This window comes from Lepidochelys olivacea (assembly GCF_965140295.1).
Source record: "Lepidochelys olivacea isolate rLepOli2 genome assembly, chromosome: 25".
Lineage (NCBI taxonomy): Eukaryota > Metazoa > Chordata > Testudines > Cheloniidae > Lepidochelys > Lepidochelys olivacea.
Genome location: NC_140435.1, coordinates 11072118 through 11094907, shown reverse-complemented (window position 1 = coordinate 11094907; position 22790 = coordinate 11072118). Strand labels below are relative to the sequence as shown.

The 22790-nt window shown below is 49.6% G+C and overlaps 1 protein-coding gene across 2 annotated transcripts; it reads left to right on the top strand.

Moving 5' to 3' along the window:
- The first annotated feature begins 3634 nt into the window (after positions 1–3634).
- On the top strand, positions 3635–22294 carry MAP2K2 (mitogen-activated protein kinase kinase 2). 2 transcript variants are annotated; one of them, XM_084614358.1, is made up of 11 exons: positions 3635–3954; positions 5841–6051; positions 8208–8354; positions 9092–9169; positions 9939–9990; positions 10098–10159; positions 11824–12037; positions 13132–13196; positions 14199–14260; positions 15756–15801; positions 17651–22294. In XM_084614358.1, the coding sequence occupies exons 1-11, from the start codon at positions 3869–3871 to the stop codon at positions 17759–17761; spliced, it is 1134 nt and encodes a 377-aa protein (XP_084470484.1). In that variant the 5' UTR covers positions 3635–3868; the 3' UTR covers positions 17762–22294. The 2 variants fall into 2 exon arrangements, with proteins under 2 accessions (XP_084470484.1, XP_084470483.1); XM_084614357.1 differs by having other exon boundaries at positions 3638–3954; positions 10098–10222.
- The last annotated feature ends 496 nt before the right edge of the window (positions 22295–22790 follow it).

Genomic DNA, 22790 nt, shown 5'->3' with positions numbered 1-22790 from the left:
AATGCCAGGTGCCCCAGAGGGAATGAACAGAACAGGGCAATTTATTGAGTGGTTCACCCCTGGTCATCCAGTCCCAGCTTCTGGCAGTCAGAGGTTTAGGAACACCCAGAGCATGGGGTTGCATCCCTGACCATCTTGGCTAAGAGCCATTGATGGACCTACCCTCCATGAACCGATCTAATTCTTTTTTGAATCCAGTCATACTTTTGGCCTCCGCAACATCCCCTTGCAACGAGTTCCACAGGTTGACTGTGTGTTGTGTGAAGTAGCACTTCCTTATGTTTGTTTTAAACCTACTGCCTATTGATTTCATTGGGCGACCCGTGGTTCTTGTGTTATGTGCAGGGGTAAATAACACTTCCTTGTTCACTTTCTCTGCACCATTCATGATTTTATAGACGTCTCTCATATCCCTCCCCCCTTAATCATCTCTTTTCTAAACTGAACAGTCCCACTCTTTTCAATCTCTCCTCATATGGAAGCTGTTCCATACCCCAAATCATTTTTGTTGCCCTTCTCTGGACTTTTTCCAATTCTAATATATCTTTTTTGAGATGGGGCAACTAAAACTACAGGCAGTATTCAAGATGAGGACGTACCATAGATTTATACAGTGGCATTATGATATGTTCTGTCTTCTCTCTCCCTTCCCTAATGGTTCCTAACATTCTGTTAGCTTCTTTGACTGCTGCTGCACATTGAACAGATGTTTTCAGAGAATGATTCACAATGACTCCAAGATCTCTTTCTTGAGTGGAAACAGCTAATTTTGACCCCATCATTTTGGGATTATGTTTTCCAATGTGCCTTACTTTGCATTTATCAAAACTGAATTTCATCTGCTATTTTGTTGGAGTCAGAAGCTCACAGAGGGGCTGTTATAGCATTAACGGGAAGAGGAGAAATGTGAAAGTGACTTGGGCTGGGGGTTGGTTTTTTTTTTGGTCACAACCTGTCAAAACTGATGCTGGCAATTCACCCACTTGGCGCTGGTACCAACATATGGTTATCAGAGTTTGCCAGGATCAGGAGTGCACTTGATTTTAATTGCCTGCATGTAATTATGTGACTGAACATTGCCCTTTGCTCAATGAAACAATGCCATCTCGTCAGATGGGGGGTTTCCAGTTGGTTAGCCCAGGCCTGGGTGGCAACCACAGGGGTGAACTGGGAAGACGGGAGGAAGAACAACCTGGTGACACAAGACTGTGATTTGAAGCATGAGCTGATCACTAGAGAGCATGTCATGAGGGAATCTATTCTTGGTTATGATTCACTGATAATGATTAGTTCTTTTATCATGTATTTATTACCTAGCTTTCTAATTCAGCCAACACCCTGGTATCTGTACCTACTGGGATAAAATCACCACCTAGGATGGGAGAGTTATCCGTCTTCTGCAGCATGTGGGGGCAGCCAAGATGAGTAGCAGCATACTGATCTACAGAGAGCGCAGTCGAGTCCTCCCGATGCTGAGTCAGAACTAAAGGCAGTATCATCGCTTTGCCCTCGTTCTCTCTCACACTCATATGAATTTATAAACGAATCCACTTAGTTCTATGGGCTGGGGAGGAAGAAAGAGAGAATGCGACTGTCCTTTCTGTTTTAAAACCCGTAGGAAGTACTCAGACGCTCTGGAGGCAGGGAGCCATCTGAGTAGCTAGGCAGACAGACGGATGATAGACAAACAGAAAGGTGGGTCTGACTGCAGCCTTCCAACTTCTCCAAAACATCTAAGATTTATTATTGATGATAACGCCGGGAAAGCTGCATGGTGAAAACTAAAGTTATAGAAATCCTTATTCCCAGCTAATAACTCCGCAAACCCCCAGACCTTCCACTCCCACCATCCTTCTGTCGACCTAGTCCTACCCACTCATCTCCAGCTCCCCGACCCCATCCCCCCACCCCACCATCCCCCATACCATCCCTCCATCCCCCACTGCACCATCCCCACCCTACTCCATCCCTTATCCCTCCACCATATCTCATCCCTTCATCCACCACCCCACCCCATCCCTCCTTCCCCCTCATCCCTCCCTCCCCCACCCCACCCCCTCATCCCCACCCTACTCCATCCCTTATCCCTCCACCCCCTCCCTACCCCGCCCATCCCTCTACCCCATCCCCTTATCCCTCCACCCCATCCCTCGACCCCCCTCCCCACTCCCACCCTGTCCCTCCACCCCATCCCTCCCCACCGAATCTCTCGACCCCCATCATCCCTCCCACCCTACTCCATCCCCTTATCCCTCCACCCTGCCTCATCCCTTCACCCCTCCCGCTCCCTACCCCCACCCCATCCCTCCAACCCCATCCCGACCCTCCCCACCTCATCCCTCGACCTCCCTCCGCACCCCCACCCTGTCCCTCCACCCCATCCCTCCCCACTGAATCCCTCGACCCCCATCATCCCTCCCATCCTACTCCATCCCCTTATCCCTCCACCCTGCCTCATCCCTTCACCCCTCCCGCTCCCTACCCCCACCCCACCCCTCCTTCCCCCCACCCCACCCCATCCCTCCCCACCTCACCCCTCGACCTCCCTCCGCACCCCCACCCTGTCCCTCCACCCCATCCCTCCCCACCGAATCCCTCGACCCCCCTCATCCCTCCCACCCTACTCCATCCCCTTATCCCTCCACTCTGCCTCATCCCTTCACCCCTCCCCCTCCCCACCCCATCCCTCCTTCCCCCCATCCCTCCACCCCCACCCTGTCCCTCCCCACCTCATCCCTCGATGCCCCTCCTGTCCCTCCACCCCATCCCTCCCCACTGAATCCCTCGACCCCCATCATCCCTCCCACCCTCCTCCATCCCCTTATCCCTCCACCCTGCCTCATCCCTTCACCCCTCCTGCTCCCTACCCCCACCCCATCCCTCCAACCCCATCCCGACCCTCCCCACCTCATCCCTCGACCTCCCTCCGCACCCCCACCCTGTCCCTCCACCCCATCCCTCCCCACTGAATCCCTCGACCCCCATCATCCCTCCCACCCTACTCCATCCCCTTATCCCTCCACCCTGCCTCATCCCTTCACCCCTCCCGCTCCCTACCCCCACCCCATCCCTCCAACCCCACCCCAACCCTCCCCACCTCATTCCTCGACCCCCACCCTGTCCCTCCACCCCATCCCTCCCCACTGAATCCCTCGACCCCCCTCATCCCTCCCACCCTACTCCATCCCCTTATCCCTCCACCCTGCCTCATCCCTTCACCCCTCCCCCTCCCCACCCCATCCCTCCTTCCCCCCTCATCCCCCCACCCCACCCCATCCCTCCCCACCCTGTCCCTCCCCACCTCATCCCTCGATGCCCCTCCTGTCCCTCCACCCCATCCCTCCCCACCGAATCCCTCGACCCCCATCATCCCTCCCACCCTCCTCCATCCCCTTATCCCTCCACCCTGCCTCACCCCCACTCCTTCCCCCTCATCCCTCCATCCCCTCCCCCAGACTCCCCCTCCCATCGCCGCGTCCCTCCGCCCCACCCGCTCTCTCCCGCGCCCCGCCCCCCTCCCTGCGCGCCCCCGCAGGCGCGGCCCCGGCGAGAGCTGCCTTGCCCGGGGCCGCGCCTGGCCGCCGGGAGCGCGCTCTCGCGAGACTGCCGCGGCCGGCCCGCCCCTGCCGGGAGTGCCCGCCCTTCCCCGCCTGGCTCGCCCCGGTGCCGCCCCGCCTGCGATGCAGCCCGGCCCCGCGCGCTGACTCCCTCCGGCCTCCGCTGCCCCCTCCCCGGCCAGGCCGCAAAGCCCCGGCCTCGCGTAGCGCGGCGCGCCGAGCCCCGCGGGGGGTAGGGCGGCCCCGGGCCGGGCCATGCGGCGGGGCCCCCGCTAGGCTCCGCGGGACAGGAGGGCGGCCCCGGCCCGGCCATGCCGGCCAAGAGGAAGCCGGTGCTGCCGGCCCTGACGATCACCCCGACCATCGCCGAGGGCCCGAGCCCGGACGGCTCCTCCGAGTGAGTGCGGGGGGGCCGGGCCGGGGGCTGAAGGGGGGTTGGGAGGTGCAGGGGGGCCCGGGGGGGGAAACCAGGCCGGGGGGGCGAAGGGGGGTTTGGGGGGGCCGGGCTTGGGGGTCAAGGGGGGCCGGGGGTGGGGCTTCAGGCACGCAAGGAGGTCGGGGGGGGGACCCTGGCAGGGGGCGTGAAGAGGGTTCGGGCAGGGGGTCTGAGCTGGGGGGGCACAGCGGTTGGGGGGGGCCGGGCCTGGGTGGTGAAGGGGTGCTGGGGGGTGTTAGGACGAGGGGGCAAAGGGGGTTGGGGGGCCTGGGAGATGAAGGGATGCCCGAGGGGGGGAAACCAGGATGGGGGGGGTGAAGGGGGTTTGGGGGGACTGGGCTTGGGGGGGATGAAGGGGGGCCGGGGGTGGTGCTTCAGGCATGCGGGGGGTTCGGGGGGGGCCCAGGCTGTGGGGGGGCAGGGGAACTGGGCTGGAGGATGAGGTCAGAGTTGGGGGAGGGGGAGCCTGGTGGGAGGATGGGAACTGCAAGTGGGGCTCTATGGGGCAGAGGGCTGAGAGCATGGGGGGGTGGGGGCAGGAGCTCAAGTGGAAATGGGGCCATGAGAGGGGTCGCCCCCAGGGGGCCAAGGGAAGGGCAGGGAGGTGGCCGGGGTTAGGACAGGAGGCCCCAGGGGCCGAGACAAAGGCACCTAGCTGGGCCTCTCACCCTGGCTGGGAACGTGGAACTGGGGTGAGACAGGTGTCGCTGGGGGTACGGGGGATGTTGGGACAGTTATACTTGGGGGGGTGTTGTCGTTTGGGAGGGTAGACTGGAGAGATGATGGGGGCTGTATAGTTTGCGAGGGGTTTCAGGGGAATACCTGTAAAGACTCACTTGTCCTAAGTGCTTGGAGCTCTGCCCAATTCTTCACCATAAACATTCACCTGGAAACAAAGGTGGGGGGTGGGGTGCTATTGCCTGGGAAGAGGGGGTGGGCTCTATGTGTGAGGCTTGGCAGGGTGATTGTAAAAAAGAAGAAAAATAAAGACGGCGACTTTTTGGGGTGGTGGTTAAAATTGTGGATTGAAGGGCTGGGATGGATTTCGAAGGGGAAATAGCTCCACACCGTTGGGCCTACCACACTGACAGTCCAGTCTTCTGATGACCAAAGATATCCCAACAGGAGCTCCAAAAGGCAGGTGGCGTCCAAGCATAAATACCCCATTGTGCTTGGATAATAGATAGGCATTGAGTTTGGGCAGGATGGTGAGGGGTGTAGTGTTTTAAGCTGGGGGATTTGCATGACTTCATGGAAAGTCCCTCTCATGTTACTTAGTGGGCTGCCTAGCCGTATCCCTGGATTCGGAAAGGGGAGCGGCTGCTGGCACAGCTGGCTCCTCTCCCGGCAGTGAGCAGCACGGCTGCTAAAGCGCCTTTAAGGTTTTAATGATTCCCGCTGGTTTCATGGTATTGCTTAAATGGCTGATTGTAAAAAGCTGCATCTCTGTAAGGGATCTGGGCTTCTGGGAAGAAGCTGCATCATTTATCTCCAATATGGCAATTCTTATGTCCCTATCAGTAACATTCCGGGGTTTGTGCCTTTGTAATAAGGCGTCATTTGTTTATCTTACTGCCATATCAAGATATGAATCAGTATATACATAGCTTTGGAGAGGGTTTTCCTCTTAGCTCCCTTCTTCCTACTGGCAGTGCTGAAGGGGTCCAGCATAAACTATATATGGGACTTGCATTATGCTGGGCCTTCTGGCTCTTTGTGTAGCAAGCAAACAGCCACAGTTCTAGTTTTGCCATCTCCTTTGAAGGAAGGGACGTCAAATTCTCTGTTTTTAGCAGAGCCCTAACCGGCTCTAACAGTTTGTCCTGCTCCTCCCTGTTTCTCTTCAGGGCAAACCTGGTAGATCTGCAGAAGAAGCTGGAGGAATTGGAATTGGATGAGCAGCAGAAGAAGAGGCTGGAGGCTTTCCTCACCCAGAAAGCCAAGGTTGGGGAGCTGAAGGATGACGACTTTGAGAGGATCTCCGAGCTGGGAGCTGGCAACGGTGGGGTGGTCACCAAAGTGCAGCACAAACCCTCAGGACTCATTATGGCACGAAAGGTAAAAGAAGTGGCACGTGAATTGTCCTTCTTGTGCTCGTGTTGGCCTATCGTGCCACGCAGGAGAGGGGTTGTAACAGCAGATCATCCTGTTAGAAAAGCAGGACTTTGCCTACTCTTAACCTTCTGCTTCCTTAAATGAATTCTATACTGGTAAAGGGTGCCTGATTATGAGCCCTGGAGACCAAGTCTCCTAGGTATCCTTAGAACAGGTGTTGTCCAGGCAGCAGCACTGTTCTTTTCTCTGTGCTTCAACCCTGACCTGGAGCATCCCCCTTTGGGGTGAGATGAGAGTTTAGTCTCCTTGTCCTTTCTTCTGAAACTACCAGCAACGGTGACTCTTGTGATGTGAACACTAGCAAATAGAGTGAGGTTCCTCAAACTCATTATGCGTGAGCCACCAGTCATCAGTTCATAGTGACTTTTTGCCACTGTTGACCTGAGCTGGATTTGACACAGTGGCACAAAGATGAGTTTTGTCCATTATTAATCCTCTGAGCAATCCAGTCTTCTGACTCCTTCTTCAGTATTAGACCATGGGATGTGAACTGCACTTTGTCAAATCTTGTGTACTGTTTAGAGCACGTTCATGCTTTATTTTTCCATTAGAGCAGCTCTTAATCAACTCGACTAAATTGGATGAGGTTTGTGGGAGAATTGTACAGTTTTCAGGTGCAAGGTGTAGCTAACAAGGAGAAAGAAAAGGAGGATTTGTGGCACCTTAGAGACTAACCAATTTATTTGAGCATAAGCTTTCGTGAGCTACAGCTCACTTCATCGGATGCTGTAGCTCACGAAAGCTTATGCTCAAATAAATTGGTTAGCCTCTAAGGTGCCACAAGTACTTCTTTTCTTTTTACAGATACAGACTAACACAGCTGCTACTCTGAAACCTAACAAGGAGAGACAATGTGTGGCAGAACCTGCAGAAAGAAGTGCACTTTGCTAGCAGAGGACAGGTCTGTTAAAGTGGTTCCTGGACTCTGTGCCGCTTGCTGTGGATTAGATCATATGCAGCAACAAAGTCCCAGAGACCGTTCTTCCTTGAGATGTCCTTTCTCAACTTCCAACTTAAGAGCTTTGTTAATGCGAGAATAGTTCTGTGAGGAACCTTGTGAGTTTGTAATGAAAACTTACTGTCCCAGACACACAATTTGTTCATCCACCTAATGGTGCCTAATAATGGAAATAAATAATTTACCTGCCTGTCAAAAAAAAATAAATAAAAAAAATGGCTAACTTTCAGTGAGAGAACAAGTAAGATTTCTGACGGTTGTTCAAATCCAGTGTGACTTAACTTGAAACTCTGGTCTTTTGTCTTATAGGGATGAATTTTAAAAGCAACAGGTAAAATTCATGGGTCTGATGAGCAAATATGTCCCACTGACTGGCTTCCCCTGGACAGCAGTATCTGTATAGCATTCCACAGTAGCATCTAGCTTGGGAATACTGGAGCTGGAAAGGTGTCAGTGGGATGCTGTGTATGTGAAAACTGATGGAAACCTGTGTTCAGAGCCTGGTTTGAGGTTTTCAGCATTGTCAAGCCTAGGGCTGTTTGTTGGTCCAAACCTTCCCTGTCTCCCCATGCAGAATGATAGAAGTCTCAAGAGACTCTAAAGCATGTAATGGTGATCGCTATTGTTTGAGAATGACTTGATTTTTCTAGCAGCTACAGCTTCCCTTCCTGCGAGGTATTGCTTGCACATTGATAAACTGGTCCTACATGGAGTCCAAGGAATAATTCATCTGCTCCATAACTTTCAAACAACTCCCTCTCAGTGACCATGTTTTAGTTTTTCCCTGGTTTCTATGGTATTCAAACACCCTTTATAGTGCCTGTAGAGCTGGGTTTTCTTGTGATAAACATTTACTATGTTGGGTGTCATCTCTGCACCCAGCTTGTTCCACTGCTTTTCTGCACTGTACGGTCAGCACAGGGGTGACTAGTGTGCTCAGCTGCATTCTGTGTAGCATGCAGAAATAGTTGTCCAGCAAGCCTCACTGCTTAGATAGGGCGAACAGCTCTCACCAGTACAGGACAAAGTGGGGCTCTTTCAACCCCCTCTTTTGTTTCTCCCTTCCCTTACTTCCAGGCTACAGCTGTATGTTCTTGTAGCTGTTCCTTGATTCTGTTGTTTGATTTTTCTCCCTTTGTAGCTGATTCATTTAGAAATTAAACCCGCCATTCGTAATCAAATTATCCGAGAGCTGCAGGTCCTGCACGAGTGTAACTCTCCGTACATTGTGGGTTTCTATGGAGCTTTCTACAGCGATGGGGAGATCAGCATCTGCATGGAGCACATGGTGAGCCTAAACTCCCTCCTATTAAGCTGCTGCTGCTCTCCAGTGCTGTATACTGGGCAGATCCCTCTGGGTTGTAGATGCAGAGGAGTAAGTGATACTAGAGTTTTTTCTGACAGCAAAAGGCTTGTTGCTCAGGGCATGGGTGGTGGAGCTGGGACATCAGACTCTGTCTAGGAGCTGTACAGCCCTACTTGAGCAGCTAAAATACAGAGAAATTGACTTTCTGGAAAGCGGAAGTGGCGGTTTTGGGGTCCAGCCAAGAGGAAATGTTGCAAACCCTCCACTGAACAGAATTCACTGAACTGCAGTGTGCGTCTTCCGCTGTATCTGGCGGGGAGGGCGTGTTGTATCTCCTCCACATTGGTGCAGTCAGTGCTGCCTTTGCGTTGACAGTAGTGTGTAGGAGAAACAGTGCGGAAAGCCTGTGACATTAATATGTTAGACGAAATTAAAATGGCATTTCCTAAGATAGCAAAGTTTAATCATGAAGTGCTTAGCAAGAGGTGGACGTAGTCCCCTGAACACCCACCTGTGGTGGTTACCACAGAGATCTTCCTTAGTGTGTGGACAGTCTGATCTAGTTTTACTGACTAGTGAACCCAAATGTGTTATGCTGTTGACACTGCTCAGTCCTCATAGGTATGTAAATTGTAGAGCCTAGAGCTGGAAAACACTTTTAAGGCCATTTATTTTATTTTCCTGCCAGTGCTCAGTTAACTTCTCTGCTCTGAATTTAGGATGGAGGCTCTCTAGATCAAGTGTTGAAAGAAGCCAAAAGGATTCCGGAGGAGATCTTGGGGAAAGTCAGCATAGCGGTGAGTATCCCTCTCACAGAGCTCACTCAAAACCCAAGGGGAAGAGGAGAGGCTTCAGGCTTTCAGAACTAGGGTGACCAGATGTCCCGATTTTATAGTATTTGGGGCTTTGTCTTATACAGGCGCCTATTACCTGCCACCCCCATCTCGATTTTTCACACTTGCTATCTGGTCTTCCTATTCAGAGCTTACTGTCTCTCAGGGTGTACTGGGTGCAAATACCATCTGAGTCTTGACCCTTTGCTGGTACCCAGGGAGTCTCTTATTTCCTTGGAGCTGGAGCACAATTTCCTGTTGGTAGATACACCTACTAATTCAAGTTGCAAACCCAGGTTTTCCCTCCACCCCATATATTGTAATTGTATCATTAACTAGGAGTCAAAAGAATAACCGTATGAGCTGGGAAGTTAGTATATTTCAGACCATTTACTGCAGCCCCAGCTGGTAGGGTAGGAATGGTGGTGTAGGAGCCTCATGGAAAGTTTCCATTGAGCCAATGAACCGGTGATTTCATATCTAACACTGTGGGATTTTCAATTGTTTGAAAGTTTTATCTCCTTAAGCAGAGTGGATCTAAAGTGCAACCAACATTTGTTCGGCTGTGTGTCGGTTACTCCCTAAAGCTGAAACCCTTAGTTGCTACAGGGGGGCTTTACTGGTGATGTTGCAGTATTACAGCATCTTAAGTCTGTGCAAGATATCTCTCTCCAAAGGGAAAGACTTTTCCTTCCCAGCTTTTAGCTCTTTCTCTCCTTTGGTTTCCTTCCAGGTTCTGCGAGGTTTGGCCTATCTAAGAGAGAAGCATCAGATCATGCACAGAGGTGAGAGGGGAGAACCTAAAAATAGCTTCTCATGACAACCAGAGACCTGGATTATTCTTACCTAGCATTGCACATACATTTTTTATCTCTCTCTCTTCTATTCTCAGATGTGAAACCTTCTAACATCCTGGTCAATTCCCGGGGAGAGATAAAGCTATGTGACTTTGGGGTTAGCGGTCAGCTCATTGATTCCATGGCAAACTCCTTTGTGGGGACTCGATCCTACATGTCTGTAAGCCCCTATTCTTATGTAAACCTTTGGATGTATTCTACAAGGGAGAGGGATTTACCACTCTCCTGAACCAGACAGAGAGTTAGCATAGTGTCCAGGGTCACTCACAACTCCAGGCATTCTTAGCCTGGCCTGTAGTATCCTGCTATTACACCCTTCTATGCTGAAACTAGCCCACCAGAGAAGTAGTTGTAATATATGGACAAATCACTGAGGGCTAGATCAAGGCCTCACTTCACTTCTGTCTCCAGCTTGATTTATTTTTTGGACGTACAAAGAACACCTACATGGACTTACATAAATCTGCTTCTTTTAAAGGGATGCCATCAACCTTAAAACGAGTCAGTTTCAAAAAAGAGTTAAAAGTAGTTTGAAGTCCTACATGTGCTCCTGAGTTCCCCTGCCAATATTTGTGGGCTTAGAGCTGACCTTGCACCTTCTAAAAAACGCTCTCCTCCCCCCCCCACCCCCCCACCCCCGCACTCTTTTTTCTATGTGGAAAGAACCAAGTCACCTAAGGGATATTGGCTTATTCAGGTGAAAACTCTGAAAAGGACTCCATAAAACACTTCATTCTCCATTGCCCTGTGCCTTGTGCAGTCATTCACGCCAGCTGCAAAGTGAATTTGCACTCAGTGGGGTGGCGTATAGTGTGCATCTCCCCAGCCTGACGGCTAGGAACAAAGACGTGGGTTCTTAGGGGTGCTGTCAGCCTATGCTTGTGTCCTTCACTCTGAACTTCTTTGTATTTTGGGCACTGTTCCTCTTCAAGTGCAGTTATGGTTAAAACAGAGACTAGAAGAAAAAAAAAGAAGTCCCCTTCTTTCTCAGTCCATCGGCTCTCTGTGATTTTGAGTCATATCTCTACTGGCAGCTGTGACTCCTATTCGTTCTGCAGTGATGTAAGGAACAAAACCCAGCTAGGTTTTCAGATTCTATTTGGGAGTTTGTAGTATGGGGCAGATAAGAAAATCATCTTTTTTTTTTTTTTTTTTTTTTTACTTGTATACTGAGTAAACTAGATCTGAATACACTGAGAAAATAACCCTGTGGAGTCAGTCACTCTTCTGGCCATAGCAGAACTTAAAGAAGAGCTGCATTAGAGTAGCATTTAAGTATATAAAACCTGCACTACACATTCTGTGGACATGATCTTTCTAGGTAGAAGAAATCCCTCCTACCCCCCCATATTTCCTCTCCTACCCCCCCATATTTCCTCTGAGCATATTAATGTTTCCTGCTGGTGTCAAGAGTTGTAGGCTCTCAGAGGATTCTAGTTTATAAAGAAGACTGAGTGGATTTTCAAACAGCCTGTCCCTGCAGCAATTCCTCCTTGAAACAGAAAAAAGCAGTTTGCAAGAGCCACTTTAGCCTGAAGGTGGGGGGGGGGCGGGGCAGGAGAAAGATAGTCGGTCTATTTCATTTAAATGTATAATTAGTAAGGAGTATTTTGTATCCTTCTGTTTGTGGCAGAGTTCCTCTGCAGTAATGTGCCATAGCCACAAATTACTTCCAGTCAATGGAGTCTCTTCCATGCAGTGACCTCTCTTCTGTTGGGAAGTACAGTTTTACTGAGGTACATCTGTGACTTTTCATTACAGCCTGAGCGGTTGCAGGGCACTCATTACTCAGTTCAATCCGACATCTGGAGCATGGGTCTCTCCCTGGTGGAGCTGTCTATCGGAAGGTACCCAATCCCCCCACCAGACTCCAAGGAACTGGAAGCGATATTTGGCCGTCCCATGGTCGATGGGGCAGAGGGAGAACCTCACAGCATCTCACCGCGGCCCAGACCCCCAGGGCGCCCTGTCAGTGGTAGGGGCTGAAATTGACACCTGTGTGCTGGGATGATTTTTGGTTTATGGGGCTGGGTTAGAAATATGAAACAATCCAGGACCATTAATTCGCTTTCATCATTTCTCTGTGTTTGGACATGGAATTGAAGCGAGGCAAATACATAAGGGTTCAATGGGAACTTGTTCTGCAGGAGCCTGGCCTATACCTAAACACTGGAAACAGAAGCCAGCAGTGATTCTTGCTTCTCTGGTTTTTACAAAATCTGTGTGTAAAGTCAGTCTTCCACAAAGGCAACATACACATGAAGGCCAAGATGTTCCAAAGTGACTCGTGATTTGGGGTGCGCAATTTGCGGCACTTTGAAAGGAGCCTGATTTTCAGAGGTCCGGTGTTCAGCCCTTGGAAAATCGGGTCCCTTTAAGAAGTGTCCAGCTTAGCCCCCAAAATCATTGGAAAATCTTGGTCTAACTGTGCAGAACTTGAACTGGAAATTTGTATCTCTAGCAATGTGATATTGCTTTGCTGACAAACTTTGTTGGTGAGATGTGACAGCCCTAGAGGCAAGTGCTGTTACCCATAGGTCAGGTCCAGCATTTGTATCGGCAGAGCAAGCTTCCTGCTAGCGTGCCTGAATCCTGGCCCTGGGGTAAGGGCAAGTTCAGTTTCAGCAGCCCATTTGCTCCTTGGTCACTGATTAGACTGATCTCAAAGGGGCCAAATATGTGCCAGTTGTGGTGTATTTGAGATCTGAACAGATCAGGGAGCTAGACTGAGGCCACCAAATTCATCTCACATAGGCATCTGAACAGCCATTAGATGGTAATTATTGAGTGGCTGGATTTGAACTGCTGATCTAAAGGTCAAAGGCTTCTTGGTCTGCTTCAAGCCCTCCAAGCAATATGATCTTGTGCTTCTCAAATGCTCCGAGCTATTAAATGGATCAGTGATTTGGTAGCAGAGGTTGAAACCATAAAGCTCAAAACAGGCTTTTAAAAAAATCCATCCCCATTGTCCTGCTTTTGCTTCCATCATAGTAAACTCTACTGTGCAGGTTCTGTTACTTTCGTCCATGTGCAGTTTCTTACTCTGCCTTTGTCCTCTTAACTACACAGGCCATGGAATGGACAGTCGGCCTGCAATGGCTATCTTCGAACTGCTGGACTATATTGTTAATGAGGTTGGTATTTGAAATCACTTTTCATCTCCTTTCCCTCTGTTTGTTGGAGTCTTTTGGAGTCTCTTGACTCAGAATAGATCAAAAATCCTCATTTGCTAATCTGTTAAAGGGGTAATAAGAACTGAAAGCTTCACTAAAATCTCCTTCTCTCCTACTCACTCTATTTGTACTGTATCCTGTCCCTTCTCTCCCATTTGCTCTTCCTGTCTCTTGGTATTAAAGTCTACCACACTAAAGTGCCTCTAGCTCTGGAATAAGACCCTGCAGACAAGGGCTTATAATATCTTTGAAGAAACCGTGAGAAGAGTAGAAAGAGGAGCCCTGAGGGTAATGAACTATTTGTTCAGTAATCAGCCATTTAGAACAAACTCCTCCATAGACCTGTGAAGGATAAACAATCCCCCTGGTAGGAGCCAGATCACCCCAGTTTTCTCAGCATGGGCCGAACGACTGGTCTCTTTTTGAAAAACCTTAAGGTAAATTACAATCTGGGGTCTTAAAGTGAGCGTGTCCCAGTAAGGAGGCAGGACTAGTCTGTGGGAGGAGCAGCTTTCCCTGCAGGGTGACATGATGAGTTGTTACCTGACCGCAGTTGTACCTGTTGAGTTAGTTCTATCTGCTGTAGGGTTTCAGGTATGTGGGATTTGCTGTGTCTTATCAGAACACTGATCTGGGATGTTGAACTCCAACCTTTTGGCAATGGCTAATACCTAATGCTTCAAAAGTAGGCAGTTCTGGCTTCCCCTGTGCACCTAGCCAAATGGGCAGTGCTTTACCTAGGGTGGGGGGCAAGGTTTTCCTTCGGAGGCCTCGAATGGTATAGCTGGCAGAAGATATGCACTGATGGGAGGCTAGTGGCTGTAAAGGGAAGCAATAGTTGCTCGGTTCTGAGGTTTAAAGGGAAACACGTATGAGCAGTCAGGTCTTCAGGCTGCAGCTTTTCAGTGACTGTGCTTCTTCCTGACCCATTGATGCAGAAAACCCTTTTGCTTCTTTTCCCAGCCTCCTCCTAAGCTGCCGAATGGAGTTTTCACACAAGACTTCCAGGAGTTTGTAAATAAATGGTAAGGTTCTCCTTCTACAAGTGAACATCGAGGCTGTTCACGGGGCTGGTTCAGCAGCCCGAGAGATTGAAACCTTCCATCCCATAACAAGGCTGGCAGTAGCAGGACACGGTTTCCCACGTGCCCCAGCCAGTGTGCCTCCACTCTGACCTGGAGGGACCATCCTTCGTCCGTCCTTGTGAGCCATTCAATCTGTGGTCCCTGTGAGCGCTTATGTGGGCGCTTGTTTTACTAAGACATGAACTAAGACCACAAGCCCATTTCATATAGGCTACAAAAATGGCAGTCGGGTAATGGCTCGGAGTTGATACCAGTGTGGGTTGGCCACTTGAGTCATCCAGTCCCCCAGTCTTTTTGTATTTATTATAAGACTTTTGGTGGATGCCTAGATAAACGCTGCAGCCAATGCTGGTTTATTAACAGCCTTCTCCACGATGTGGTATTCTTCCAAACACTCACCCAGAGGAAGCTTGCCTAGAATGTTTCTAGGAGCATGTGATCTTCTCTCTCAATCTCTTGCCTTCTCCTCACTTAGAAGGGATTGTTTTTCTTCAGTTGGACTTGTCTTGTTGGGGCTTCATGCTTTGGTGACACCGGCAGCTCAGACTCGTGTTCAAAAGATCTTGTAATTAATGTAGACTGTGTACTTGGGAAGGCGGGGTTGGTTGTATTTAGACGATACAGTGCTAATTTTCAACATCAAGGGTTGCTGTTGGCCCCCATATTAGATATGCCTAACGAGGCAACATCATGACTAGTGGGCCTGAACTGAGAACTGCCAGCTTTGCTTTGGTTCGTGGAGGCGCTTCAGTCTCAAATATGGGTTGATCTTTTGCAGCTTTCTAAGCCTACGTTTTCCCACACTGACTAATGACTTTGAGATCCTCAATTTTTGGGTGCCCAGCTTGAAACTCTTTGAAGAAGCCTGATTTTCAGAAATGTAGAGCAGCAGTTCCATCTCAAAATAAGGTGTCTTTCTGGTGGTTCAAGTTCGGCACCTAAAATGACTGGTCGCTGTCGGAAACTTATGCTGTCATCTTTATTTTCAAATGAGGGTGGGAGTGGTTTCTCAGCAACTTCTGCTAGACTCTTTGAGTAAAGTTTCCATCAGAACCTGGACCTTCGGAACCAGGTTTCCCTGAAGTTTTTCTATGATGCTTATCTCCTAAGCCTACTGCAGGGTTTGGTAATGGCATGGATAATGTGGTGTGGCATGAGAACCTGGATAGATCTGATGTAAAGGTCTGACTGTTCAAGGGAATCCTGCTTTTCCAGGAATCTGCTAGGATCGGCTTGAAGGGTGTCCCTCAGCAGTGGGTGCATAAAACCACTTTTCGAGTAGTGATAGAAGTGACCAGGTCTAGGTCTGCTGAAGGCAGCATTCGCTGGCTTCCAAATAAACGAGACACCAGGCTGGGTAGTCTGACCGGCCAAATAAGTAGCTTTTCACAAGAGGAGTCTGACAGATCTTTCCTGCCTTTTCTTCTGTTCTCAGCTTAATTAAAAATCCAGCAGAACGGGCAGATCTGAAGATGCTGATGGTAAGTGGGGAGCTGCAAGTTGTTTTGTAGTGTGGGCAGCTCGGGCTTGCATTGTTGGCGGGATTCCCCTCAGTTCCTTGACCAGAAGCAGCTGCTGTTGCATTTGGTTTCCTCCTCTTGAGACACTGGAAGCTCCAAAGTGACATTAAGGATGAACTGAGTGGGAGGTGAGGGAAAAGCTACATGGAAATACCAGTCAGATTGATGGCATTTACAGTCTTCCAGAGCCGGGCCCAATACACATAGGTCCTGCAGCCCATCCTGCTAACCAAGCCCAGTGCAGGCACCAGGCCTTCCGAATGTGATTCCTCAGAGAAGTCTTTGGGAAGGAAAACAGGAGTAGAGAAATCTCCATGTCTTCCCAGGCAGTTTGGGAGATCAGTTTTCCCTGTTAAGCTCCAGATCCTCTCCCCAGCTATGCACTAGTTTCCTCAGCTGCTGTGGACTGGGACGAGGAGACTGTGCCCCCCTCCTCCCGCAATACCTCTTGGAGCTGCTGCTCTGGGCTGCATCACCTGCCTCCCCCCTCCTCCAGGTGCAAAGGCTGGCGGTTCTGTGGCGTGGCAGATCTTTTACTTGCCATCTCCCAGCGTGACATCCATAATAATATCCCATGCTAATTATTATTTTGATGTTCATTATTAAATAGCAGTACGGCTGTCACCCCCTCCCCTACTGATAAACTATCTGAAAACCAAAAAACCCAGCCCTACGCTTGGAAAATGACAGCTAGTTGGACATCTATCTAAAAAGCTGGTTTTGTTGGCTGGAGAACAGAACAAGCCGGTCCTCCGGCTCCGTCAGAACAGAGCTGGCAGTACAGCGTGGCTCCAGCAAGAAGCTGTCGCTGCAACACAAGCATCTGTCAGACCAAACCGTTAGCAACATGATGAGTCATTGGGTGATATAGACCCCGTCACTGGGTGAGAACTGCTCTGGGGAGACAGATCTCCTGGCTTTACCTAGGACAGCAGCAGCAGAGACCGTTACGCTGTGGCAACCCTTCGTCGTCCTGTAAAGCATTGCCTGGAAGCCCTGGTTACACCAGTGCTGGCTATCAGATGGGAGCTTGCGGAAGCTAGCCAAGTGCAGCTGCCCTCTCAGATTACGTAATTGATCCAGAATCCTGCCACAGGGTGCCGCCGTCCCTTGTCTGGTCTCAGTGATCCTCCTGCGCTGACTTTGGGAAGCAGGGCTGCCCACCTCTTAGGGGGGCAGGGCTGCCCTACAAATTGACATCAGCGCAGCTCAGGAGAAGATGCTCTGAGGGCAGGTCTACACTATGGGGCTAAGTTGACCTAAGTTACGCAACTCCAGCTATGTGGCTGGGGTGTCTACACCATGCTGAGGTGTCTACACCATGCTGGGGTGACGAGAGGAACTCTCCCATTGACTTACCTTATGCTGCTTGTTCCGGTGGAGTACTGGAGAGCAATCGGCAGTCGATTTAGCGGGTCTTCACTAGACCCGCTAAATCGACCCCAGGTGTAGTGATCGCCGCACGGAGTGGAGACAAGCCCTAAGTCAATAGGAGAGAGCTCTCCCCTCGGATTAGTAACTCCCCCTCCAAGAGGCAGTAGCTATGTCAGCGGGAGAAACTCTCCCACTGACATAGCGCTGTCTACACGGCCGGGGGGGGGGGTTTACGGTTGGTATATCTGTGTTGCTCGGGGGTGTGGATTTTTCACAACCCTGAGCAATGTCGTTATACTGAAGTATGTAGTGTAGACCGAGCCTTAGTTTGAAAGTCAATGAGCGAGGACTGTGTGGTAGGGAAGTACGGAGTGTCTTGTGAGCTGTGATAGACGAAAGAGATGCCTATGCTTTACTCTCTCTTTTCCCCTTTCAGAATCACGCCTTTATCAAACGCTCTGAAGTGGAAGAGGTGGATTTTGCAGGCTGGCTATGTAAAACGCTGCGGTTAAACCAGCCCAGCACCCCCACCCGCACTGCCATGTGACGGCAAAGCAAACTGCCTTGTGTCCATACATCTGCCTGTCTGTCACCGTTTCCAGCCCTTCAGTAGAAGACAGAACCACCCTCCTTCCTCCCCCATCCCCTTCCCACCCTGCTCCTAAATGGCAAAGCACCATCATTTTGGGAAATATCCATCATCCCACAAACGAGCAGAAATGGGCTTGCTTTCTTTGTTTTTTTTCCTTGCCCGCGTTCAAGCGCAGCTCAGTCTTTGAAGTTTCTGACATTTGGGAAATGTGCTGCTGCTTATGTTGTCTCTTTTGAAACCTGTTCACTTGGGTTAAAAACTATGGGGTGTGTGTGCAGGGGGCGGGGAAGATCACGTGCTTTGTACACTTAACTTTTGGTGTGGGCTTGAAAATGGCTAGTGTCGAAAGCTCTAGCACTGGACACAGAGAAACCTATCCATGCAGAATGGGTGGGGTGAGGGCAGGCGCAGTTGTTGCCAGATGGTACAGCTGTTGCATGTGTGTTGGCAGAGAGCAAGAAGGGGAAGTGAAGGTGTTGAGACTAGTAGATTCCTTGAGCTTGCTTGGGGAAATTAGCAGAGGCTCTGCAAGAACAAAGAGACGGTTCGTGGGCAATATTTTTAGCCTAGCTGGGGAAAGAGGAGCAGCACTAAATTCTCTCCCACCTTCCTTTTGTCTGTTTGACATTCAGCTCCTTAACAGGGAAGCCTTTCTTCAGCTTCCCTTGTCCTGTTCCAATTTGTGCCCAGTAAGGGCTCTGTCCTAACCCACAGGATGGAGAAAGGACTGATTAGGGAATCCTGTTTTTCTTCATGTAGCTTTGAGGTCCTTTTGCATTACTGTGTGTGGGAAAGTTGATTTTTAGTAGCCCAACTTTCTTCCCTGCTGATCTTCTTCCATGGGTAGAGAGGAAAAGCTTCTGCTTTTAAAACATGAGGTTTTCGAATATATTCCAGACATGCACTGTGTGTTCGGTGATCATCTCGGGCTACTAAATCGCCACATTGGGCAGTTAGCCTGCTAAAAAAGGGAATGAGTCTGAGCCAGTTCATAACAGACTGCAGGGCAATACTGGCTATTCTTCCAGTCACTGTGACGCTCAGGGGCAAGAAGTTTTTTGTGGTAAGCTTGGGCCTACCAGAATGGTGATGGGGGAGACAGCACCCCCCAGCGACTGCAGCAGCATTGTTGCCCAGCTGCCCTTCCGCGCTTTGAGAGGAAGACTGCGTCTTGCACCTGACAGTTGGCGACACAAAGGGAAAGCGGGCATTTCCAGCATGTTCTGCCGCCAGGGCAGAGGTGCTGTGTTGGGAATTGAATCCCCAGCAACTGGCCCAGGGAAGAAAAGTCCTGATCTTCCTTCAGATCTACTCGCGGCACTGACAAGGCCAATCTGGCAGCAGCCCAGGAGTGTGATGCAAACTCCAAAGGCTCTTGGGGTGCAGGTTTTCTCTGCTGCTCTATGGTCCAGTGAGAACCATCTCCGAGGGCTGTGGCAGATGCAAGCATTTTTAGAAACGTTCTTTGGAGAGGCAGGGCAGGGATGGGGGAGATGCCTCAAATCCTACAGGAAGCCAAACAGCAGATTTCCACCCTGGGTTCTTTACCTGTTTGAAAAGGTCTCCAAGCTGCCTGCTAGTGATCAGGATTGGGCTTTGTTTTGTTTTTCCTCCAGCACTGATCTTTTTCCCCCCCAGCTCCTACCAGAGGGTTTCAAACCTGTGATCTCCCCCGGAATATACCTAGTCTGGAAGTTCATTCTCTTCTCTTCCCTCCCCTCCCCTGCTTGGTCTCACTGTTTTAGAGTGGCTGGTTCATAACTGTGTATTCAGCCGGCAGCCTTCAGACAACCATTTCAGGCAGAAGACCAGGGCGAGGTAGCTGTGACTCCAGCTGTCTTATGACCAGCTGGCGAGATGCTGTACAAGGCCACTGGAGGAATGAAACCACACATCAGAACTAGTTTTGTGACATAACTAGCCAAAAGCAATCAAGTCTCTGGGGGAGACTTTCCCGAGGACCATTAGGTGCCTAACTCCTATTGGCTTTAATGGGAGCTGGGTGTCTTAAACGGTCCTCTTTGCCTGGGCAAAATCTCCCCCTCTGCCAGTTTGATGGCACATGCTTCTTGGGTAGGGGAAAGACCTCTCAAAGCCACCCAGACATGGTGCACGTCTCTTCGCTCTTCTGATAGGTAAAGATGCCATTGTACGGTGGCTGAACTGTTGCACAGAGCTGCCTGCACCATTGCAGCCCCTCTCCCGCCCCCTGCTCCAGCAGTTAGGAGTCCTGTCCAGTTTTAGCCTCTTCCATTGGGGAAGTGCTGCTACTTTGAGTTATGATTGCTATCCCCATTGCTCGGCGTTCCCTGCCGAAGGCCAGTACAAATCCCTGCGCGGCAGAGTTCCCTAATTGTGATAGGTGGAGTGGTCACTCCAAATGTGCTTCATCTAACGACAATCCTGCTGGCAACCTCTGAACCACGAAGATCTCCATACTGCTCCCTAGAAGGGGGACACCAGTCGTACGCTGTCTTTTCTGCTGCTGAGCTGGGAGTAGAGTCTTGCCTTGGGCAAGCAGATCTTGCTTTCTAACTTTCCACGTGAGCTGCCTGGTTCTCAGAAACATTTTCCTGTAGGCTATCTGGGCAGGAAGACCCGGATGGCTAAGAGAAAGTGACTAACTGAGGTAGCTGTTTGCTCCTGCCCTTTGATTAGTGTGTGAGCTGATTCAGACATGAAGTCTGAGGGAAGCCTCTTGTGGAACTGTACTAGGCCTTGTTTGTTTTTGAGAGACTGGCAGTAGTACGTATGGAATTTGCCAAGTGTATTTATCTCCCCTTTCTTAGGGTGGATCCGGTTCTTCATTTCCTTGAGGGAAGGGAATAAGAGGTTAAACGATAGCTAACTAGAAGGGCCTGCTCACCTTTGGTGGAATCTTGCTTCTCTCAAGCTACCTCTCTAGGGAATGATAGGTACGTACCTTGCCGGTACGGGAGCAAGGAAGGGCCTTGTTTTGCTATAACAGTTGAGTCTCATGAGGTGGGAAGATAGCCTGCATGGATCACATGGACAGGGTCTGTTCAAAGAGCCTTTTATGTTTTTTTGTTTTGTTTTTTTAATTTACCCTTTCTTTTCCTGCCTGACGTAGAAATACAAGCCATAGGAATGACTCATTCCCTTGCCCTCTTGGCTTTCGGGGAGGGGTCTCTGTGATGTGCGAGTTCCATTTGGCTAGAGTCTAGAAATCTTGTCTTTGTCGGGTCTCCTAAGGCACGATGTCTTGGCTTAATGGGCAGAGGCTGTCTGCGTCCTCAGCCCTAGCATTCTTGTGCTGCTGTTAAAGGAAAAACCTGCGCCAGCCCACAGTGGCTGCAAAGGTCAATTGTGAACTTGTAAATTCGGGGAAGTGGGGGTGTGTGATTTGTGAGGCTTGGAAAGTGTGGCCACAGCTGCTTTCTAATGGACAGTTCCTTTATTGGGTAGGCAGCAGACATATCAGTGCCCCCCTCCCCCAAAAAGCATACATTCTTCTCCTGTAACCACGTTCCACTGGGGAATGTATCGAATCTACCTGAAAAGGAAAGGATGTGGGGCAGAACCTGATCACTCATGAAGCACCTTCCATGTCTGTATGGTGTCTGTTTCACCCCCTTGATGAAGGGCAAGGTGTCAGCCAGTGTGGGGTAAAGTCTTTCAACTAGCACGTTGACTGTGTAATCATTTAAGGAGGGGTGGGGGATTCCCTCCCTCCCCATAGATGCGTTTCATGCTGCTGATTGTGGTTCAGATATGCTGGGTGTTTTTTAAAACACACACAAACAAATATGGCGGGCTGTGCTCATTTTTTCAAATAGTACCAGCGGCTCAGGCACTGGTGTTATTTTTACCGTTTTGACCCTGGAGTTACCCTATTTGATCAGATTATCAGGTGCTCTCGTGCCTGGGTTCTCGTTAATCAGACCAGTTAATCAGACACGCATGCAGAAAAGCAGATGAGAGGGCTGGACGAATGTGGGTCTCTTACTCTGTTCGGGGAACACCTGGAAAGTTGGTACAATCTCCTGATGCCCAGAAGAAGGGGAGACAGGTTTCCCTACTGCTCCAAACCAAAGCTTATGCTGCAGGCTTCAGATTTCACTCTGTCCGTTTGCCACGGTGTCCCATAATATTTATAAAGCAGGAAGAAAATGGGTACAGTTTAATAGCCCGAGGGAAGACTTGTCTGATAGCTAGAAAAGATTTGAGAGCTGGAATCTGACGCATCATCCCTGAGTGGCAGTTGTATGATTTCCAACATCCCATTTGTTTTTTTTTTCCTAGAGTGCACTTATATTCCATCAAATCTGGCAACTCTGGAGGATTGAATGTATTATACAAAGTGTTTGGGTTAATTAAAAAAAACAATTCTAATTGAAATGGTGAGATCGTGTGCTCTGAATGACTATGTACTGTTTTTGGTCATGTATATGAGCCATGAGGCTCTGGGGTGGGGGGTATATCTTTTTTCCCTCTTATTTAAATAAAAAAACGGTGGGGATTCTACGATTCAAACGCTTTGGGGTAGTTTTGTTTTGCTTTTGCGCTTGGTTTTGGAGGTGAAGGGGAAAGTCTATTGAGCATTTTGTTGGTGCAATTTTTTTTTAACTATTTTCATCCTGGAAAAAATAATAAATGGCACTTTACATTAAAAGGCCTTTTCCCTCTTTAATTTCATCACAGGTGATTTTTAAACATGAATTTTTAAACTGAAACATGAATTTTATCCTTTATAAAAACTGATGGGGTCTATTTCCACTCAAGAAAGAGATCTTGGAGGCATCATGGATAGGTCTCTGAAAACATCTGCTCAATGAGCAGCGGCAGTCAAAAACGTTAACCATGTTAGGAACGGGATAGATGATAAGACTGAAAATATCATAATGCCACAAAATAAATCCATGGTACGCCCACAGCTTGAATACTGCATGCAGCTGTGGTCGTCCCATCTCAAGAGATGTATTAGAATTGGGAAAAGGTACAAAGAAGGCCAACAAAAATTATA

Coding starts and splice junctions, on each gene's coding strand:
- MAP2K2 (XM_084614357.1), top strand. CDS start 3,869: ATGCCGGCCAAGAGGAAGCCGGTGCTGCCGGCCCTGACGATCACCCCG. Junction 3,955..5,840: donor AGCCCGGACGGCTCCTCCGA/GTGAGTGCGGGG, acceptor GTTTCTCTTCAG/GGCAAACCTGGTAGATCTGC. Junction 15,802..17,650: donor CAGATCTGAAGATGCTGATG/GTAAGTGGGGAG, acceptor TTCCCCTTTCAG/AATCACGCCTTTATCAAACG.